General features: G+C 31.6%; 1 protein-coding gene across 8 annotated transcripts in view; it reads left to right on the top strand.

Moving 5' to 3' along the window:
- LOC137645738 (muscle calcium channel subunit alpha-1-like) overlaps window positions 1–7,500 on the top strand; it is a 1,524,573-nt gene that overhangs the window by 1,366,930 nt on the left and 150,143 nt on the right. For 7 of the 8 annotated variants that reach the window (XM_068378633.1, XM_068378634.1, XM_068378628.1 and 4 more), the window contains one exon: window positions 3,161–3,178. The exons of the other annotated variant lie outside the window; for it this stretch is intronic. In XM_068378633.1, the coding sequence (XP_068234734.1) occupies window positions 3,161–3,178 (18 nt within the window). The remainder of the gene's footprint in view (window positions 1–3,160; window positions 3,179–7,500) is intronic. 8 annotated transcript variants of the gene reach the window in all.

The raw sequence follows: 7,500 nt of genomic DNA, 5'->3' as shown, positions 1-7,500 counted from the left end.
GCCAGTGAAATTTGCAATTGATGAAATTGGCTTCATTTTAAAACTACAAATCCAAGGTAAGAAATTGTTTATCCTCACGTAAAGGTCGTCTGGCAAAGGTCGCCTTAATATTGCCAAAGACTTTCACATCCTCATTGATAATATTGTTGAGTTTTCTCAAAATCAAGACTTTATTGATTGTCACCTAACCTAGTTATGTCATACGAACTCGCATCCCACTGTATCTGCATTTATTGTTTATTTTGTGTATAGTTTGTTGTTTAGTTCTGTATCTTAGTTAACTTGTCTGTGACTTTGTTTTTATTTATTTGTGTAGCTGGTGTCCTTTTCACAGTCTATACAGATTAAGTTATCGAATAAGCTGTACTTTCACTGGAATTTTTTTTAACATAAGTTTGCTGCCTCATTTCTCTGTAACCTAAGCAAAAGACTAAAAAAATGAAGGCGAACTAATTGTTAACTTACTAATGTTCAGTTCTATTAAGAGAATTTTTTTCAGTGTTGCCAATATAGATGTGCTGTCTTTATTTCTATCATTCCATATTTATCCTCCCTAATGTGACTTGATACTTGAAATGTGTATCAATGGAGGAGCTTTAGTAAAAAGACACCAAATATCATTTTTTATGAAGAATGACAAAGGCTGTTTTAATTCTATCAATTTAATGGGCTGCGCTATTAAGGATTTTATTTCTTTTAGTAAGTGTTTTATTAAAGAGAATAAAGTTTTCATTTATACCGTTCGCACTTTTTTAACTGAAACGCTTGAATGTGCACACTTTTGATCCACAATTTTATTTTGAATTGCACCTCAATCACTGTGAAAGGCTGAGCCCCACAATGAACTGATATTGGAATGGTGAAACACATTTAACACATGCCAGATTATAGAAAGTAATATACGGGTAGATATTGACGTTTTTCAAAAAGTATATAGAATATAAAAGTTTGCCGTTACAATATTAACATGATATGGAAAGGAAAGGTTAGATATAGATTCTTAACAAAATTCTGACACAGATAATTCAGTGATGTTGCATAGATGAACAGGTTACTTCAAAATAGTCAAGGAGTGTTTATTATAGACTTTAGTCCTTACGAAGATGAAATGTAGAATCAAGAATTCTTTAAATACGTTAAATCTAAGGACTAAATTTGGATATCGAGAATGCATCCCCAAGAATATTCATTAATCTATGATCGTCTATTTTTACATTTTGCGAAACTGGAGAAAAAAGACCAAGACCAAGGATGCTGTAGTAAGTGAGATAATGAATATTATTGTAGCAGTCTTTCTTAATGAAAAACTCTTATGAAAATGCTCTCTCTCTCTCTCTCTCTCTCTCTCTCTCTCTCTCTCTCTCTCTCTCTCTCTCTCTCTCTCTCTCTCTCTCTCTCTCTCTTAACTATTCAGTAACAAACAAACCTATGTTTTTCCTCTATCATTGATATGTCAATTGTAGCTTCTTTCGTCTTTTTACTTAACATTTAGTAGAAAGCAATTTTGCTTATTTCAGTTTCTAAATCTAGAGGCTGAAGGCGATGTATTCCTATGGCGGATATGTTTACTTGAAAACGGATAATATTTAGTCTCATATATGACTTTTCATTTCATCGGTCTCTACATGATGGATATATTTGTTTTCAAATCTTGGGTCAATGATAGATTAAGCAGCAACTACCGAGCTTTCCCTTAGAACTTTCTTCCTTTAACAAGCAAATTTATTTCAATTAAGGTTGAGACTCCACAATCTCTTTCTCATCTTTACCACTTCATAGTAATTTATTCTTTTAGGGAGCAGAAAAGTGGTCGTCATCACCAAATATGTCATCGATACTGTGTTCTTTTTTTTCTTCTCCTTCTTCATGTACAAGATCATTAGGAAAAACAGAAGAGTTATTCTAATATTTACATAGTGTTTTTGAAATGTAACATTTAAAAATGATTCTGATTTTCACAAAGCATTAAACTACATGTTATTAATTAGGCAACTGGTTTCTATTTGTTTTTACTTAAGACCTTGAAATGACAATTTAAGTAGAAATAGCAAATCAACAGAGGGCTCCTTAAAAAAGTATTACGTTATGGAATGATTGATGAAAATGAATACCCGCAAAAAGGTTCTTCATAGAGACGAGAATTGTGAATGAACGGTAAATAAAACAAGCAGAAAGGTCTGTCTAGATTTAAATTTTATTTATAATGTATTCTAGCACGAGGAGTTTGGAGAGAATATTCTAATTAGAGAGGAAATATGCACTGGAAATTTGTCTTTTAAACTCTCTCCGTAACATTGTTGATAATTATTCTTTCCTTACGCGATAAATATTCTTTGAAAATTGATTAGGTAATCGAGAGAAATCCCCATATCTGTGTTGTAGATTGTAGGTCATGGGTTATTGCTCAATTATGTTATAAACCACTAAGTTATATTTTTCATAGATTCAATCTAACATTTAGATAATTATTTAGAGATTGATTTCCTAGTAGATTTTTCTTTTTACTCTTAATACATAATTACATCAATATTTCGCTACCCTCAAATGGCAAAGTTAACAATAGATGTATAATCACCGAAGTAGGCTATAGAACAACGACTATAAGCATTATTAATCTTTCAGTCAAGTATTGAGGTCCCTTTGTACGTGACAGACTCTTAGGTGAATTTGATCTTTTATATTCATTATAAGAAACCTCCATGTAAATAAATTGACATAATCATATTTCATCATATTCTCATTCAAATATAATTGGATTATTTTCATTCACGTAGTAAATAAGGTAAAACTCTTGATAGTGCAGCTCAGCGTCATGCTTTAAAATCGAAATATTATCTATTTTTATTTAATCTGAAGGTAACCAGATTAGTTAAGGTAACTAATTATGTAATTTTCTCAAAAGCTTTAATTCTATTTGCCATAATTGACAATGATCTGGCTACCTCCTAATGAAACTTAACCTCCAGTTTTGACAGAATGGTATTTGTTGTGTGATTTAATACCGTATTTTTTCTTTTTCTCTGAAAGTTTTTTACCCTTACCTTTGGCAACACTGTTTAGTTGAGGCTAGGAACTCCTGTGTACGTCTCCACTGTGATGCGGTTGACTAACGTGTTCTTTTTTTTCCACTTTTCTTCCCCCTCCCCGTACTGTGTGGCAGCCGCGACCTCACTACCAGGTATTTGTGTACCCTCAGGTTGCCCTCCACGTAGTTGTCATGATAACTGTCCTTTATTCTGTTCCCCAAAATACAATAATGTCATGTCCTTAAAGTCGGCATTACAGAGAGAGTTTTCATTAACCGAGTTAATCTTTTGAAGGTCGTCTAAGTGTGCAAACCTATCTCGAGAGATCTTTAGAAAACAATTGCAGTTCTGTTTTCGCACTGAAGTTTAAACTTCAAAGATTGACCCGTAATGGATACTTACTCTTAATAATCCCCCGGCCAAGTACAAATATATAAAAGAAAAATGACTTTTTAAGAACATCATACTTCTTACTCTGGAATTCGGGTCGAGACTGAAAGTACTCTGGACAATTCAGGTTTTAAGTTCCATTTTTCCTACCTTAATGGGTTGAAAAGTTTTCCATCAAAGAAAATTATTCAGTTTTTGGAAGTATGGTGGTCAATATTAAGTCTTGAATGAGTTGATAAATAGCATAATGCATTATTCATTTCAGGAGCAGTATTTAATTCCCCTTTTAATGCTATCAATTCGGTAAAACTTGACGAGAGTATCGCGCGGTTACTCGCCATTTATTTCCTTTTTATTCCAATGATATTTCGCGGGCACAAGTATCCTGAAGCATCCTAAGATAATCCATCTTTGGGAACCTTGGCCTTTCTAAACTATTGTAGGGTAAAGTGTCCTACTTGAACGATTGATAGTAAGGTCCTTGTCCGAATTATGTCATTATAAGGACACATTTTTTGCTAAATCTAATGTGGCGCTGTGGTACTGCTAAGCCATCCTAGAGCAGTACCATACGTAACCTACCTACGGCCAAGTATCGTTTTTAATCTACCCTCGGTTCAGTGTCCTTCTTATCTTGTAGCACAGAGTCAGGACACCTTGAACTACTTAACTAATCTGAAGTGTCTTGCGTACCCCATCCGAAGGTGATAATCCGCGATACTTTCGTCGAGATTGACCCTTAACTCCTAAATTGAAAAATGAATTGCACACATTGCGGCATGTCATGAATGCTCCTATTTATTTATGCCTCTGTTGTGACTGACCAAGGAGTTATGGCTCTTAGATCTCTTCCTTAGTAAGCCTAATCAAGCTACACCTCAGAATTCTTATGCTATAGTTGACATGTGTCTGAGTGCCATAAATACTTGATTGTCGCTATGTATAAGAGCCCAAGCCTTTTTCTTTTGCATACCCGTTGCCTGACTATTTGCTGCGCCTTTCAGATAGTATTGTAAATTTTATTCAGGTGGCTTCAAAGACTTCAAAGGTATATATATAGTTTTTTTTTAATTTAACCTCGTTTTATAAGTTTTTTAATCGTAATAATTTATTATACAGCTATTTTATAATTCATATCATACTTGCTACAGAATTAGTGCCATAGATCATCCTAAATTGGTTGCTGAAGGTTAGAATATTTAGTTAAGCCTCGCACACTTTCCCAAAGAAAGGTAACAGAAATGCATAGAGTAGAATTAATGCTGGCATGTTAACATACAGTATGTGGATACATGTGTTGTATATATCCAGTTATCTAGAGATATATAGTATACAATCATGTGTATGCTTATATACACATTTACATGTGTATATATGGATATGATATTGGTATGTATATACTTACTGTGATATATATATATATAGATATATATATATATATATATATATATATATATATATATATATATATATATATATATATATATATTATATATACACTGTATATATTATACATACGCTATACTTGTATGTACAGATATAACGAACATATATATATATATATATATATATATATACATATATATATATATATATATATATATATATATTCATATATATATATATATATATATATATATATATATATATAGCAGTATACAGTATATATTAGAGAAAAAATGCATGTTTCTTTTAAAACCATTATATTTAGGTGAGTAATCATATATAGTTTGCATTTCCTGGACTAAGCCCTTGTTCACATAACATGTAGTAAATTTAGATGCAACTGAATAACATTAAATTAATTAGATTTAGCTTGGATAAATACAGCTTCATGGTTATAAAGAATCTTATAAACTGAGAATTCAAAAGGCTTTGGGATGTCGAGCTATTCCAAAGTAAAGGCAGCTTTGAAACTTAAATCACTGATATAAAGATTAAGTATATCTGATGTTTACTATAGGCATACTTGACTGCAGAACATGCATATTGTAACACTATACCTTACATTTCTTACAAACCACATCAATTGGTGCCATAGAAAAACCTCATGTTCTAAACTCATATAGGTGTTAGAATACATCAGTTAGTAATTAAAAAAAATATATTTCTAAACCCTTTAGTTCATGGTATAAATTAATCTTTTAAAACATTGTTTACGTACAAATCAAGTGGGAGATTATTAGTGATTTAGAGGTAAGTAAGAAGTCCGTCCACTGACGAATGACAAGTAAATTTGCAGTGTTAGATTCATATGCAATTGATGACAATAGTCTGTCGAAGCAGTCTGATACGGTCTGGAATCTTTTTTCCCCTTTATAAGGGGAAAGTTTCCGGCCAGGATAACATGAATAAAGTTTATTTTATTGATATGCCTGTTTGCATTCTTTTGAAAGTTTTATCTCCTTCCTTTATAAAAAAAAAAAAAAAGGAAATTAAATATGTTATAGAGTTTAATCATAATAATGGATGCTCCAAGAACAAAATATTTTGCAAATAAACATTGTTCACAGAATATAAGAAATGCTTAGAGTTCATGTTTCCTCAATCAGAATGGCAATTAGAGGGCCAAGTAATACGCAGCTCCAATATGCTTAAATGATGTTAGGGGTCGATATAGCCAAATAATAAAAGCTGAATTGTGAATATTAGAATTAAAGCTCTAAATCTTCGACAATTTGTGAAATACCTAAATGACAAAATTTATCTCAAATTTTACGAAGTACGTTTTACATATTAACTATGCCTCGAGTCCCCGAAATGGAAAGAATATCTTTGTGTGTAAAAACTTACGGTCTACTTATTACTTTATCTATTGCTATCAAGTGAAATGTCTGACAAGCTGCCTGGTCATTTACTTGCTTAGCGAGCTGTATAGAAATTCATAGGCATGAATCCCTGCAAGTGTAAAAGCAGATGATAACTGAAAAAATATCGGAGAAAATAGATGTGAAATTAAATGTAGATGAAATTAAAGAAAAGCTAATTCTGACAAGTTACGATAAATGAGCATTAAGAGTTCATGTAAACAGACTTCAAGGCCACAACAGTAAAATGCTTGGTTACAGAAGGCATAGTACGGCTCAATAAAAGTATCAAGTGTTTATTGAACAGAGAAAATGAAAGCTTACAACTATTGCCATTATGAGATTTTAATCAGTATTCCCATCCATATTGACGGAGTATGAACTTCGAATCACTATCAGAAATATTTTGTGAGATTATCGTCAGGTAAGAAACTTTCGTAATTGCCATATTATTCGTAATATGGTGGAGAAAGAAACGATTAAGAAAATTTCAAGAGATTTGTCATTTTCATGGTATTATATTCTTTCTTACTACTGTCGCAAGGGTGACTTGGATACTATTGATAACATTTTGTACCAACTGGCCCTGAAGAGGTATGACAATACGAAAGCGCTAGTCCAAAACTTCGTTTTTCTGATCCTTCCTCCAGCTTGGTGACAAATATATTCATCGCATGCTTCAGCGATAGATCGTCAATATATATATATATATATATATATATATATATATATATATATATATATATATATATATATATATATATATATACATATATATATATATATATATATATATATATATATATATATATATATACATATATATATATACATATATAATTTTGGGTTTGCAAATGATAAACGTTCTTTTAGGGTCTGAATATTAAATCAATTAACTTTTTATTTCTTATAAAACACATGTAAACGACTGTAGTCCTGAATAGGGCTCAGATAATTCTTGTCAATTCGATTTTGGTCATTTTAAATGAAAAGCACTTATAATAGATTATGTAGTTTGCATTTGAATTTTAAAGTCATGGAACTGTCGTGACTTGGTATAGATTTATTTCTGTCCCCTTATATACCAAAGCAGGAGAAGAAAAAGAAAGGGAAATTAAAATAATTGGAGTTTGCCCCCATGAAACTCAACAATACCTGGCAAGATCATTGAAAAAGAATGCTATACCACAGAAATCCACATAAAGAAGGGCAAGTAATAACATAATCTTTTAACTGTGGCTGAAACAAAATTTTGGTTTCGAAGGATTTCTTTCACC

The sequence above is a fragment of the Palaemon carinicauda genome, chromosome 8 (genome assembly GCF_036898095.1).
Source record: "Palaemon carinicauda isolate YSFRI2023 chromosome 8, ASM3689809v2, whole genome shotgun sequence".
Lineage (NCBI taxonomy): Eukaryota > Metazoa > Arthropoda > Malacostraca > Decapoda > Palaemonidae > Palaemon > Palaemon carinicauda.
This window is presented reverse-complemented; position numbering and strand designations above follow the sequence as displayed.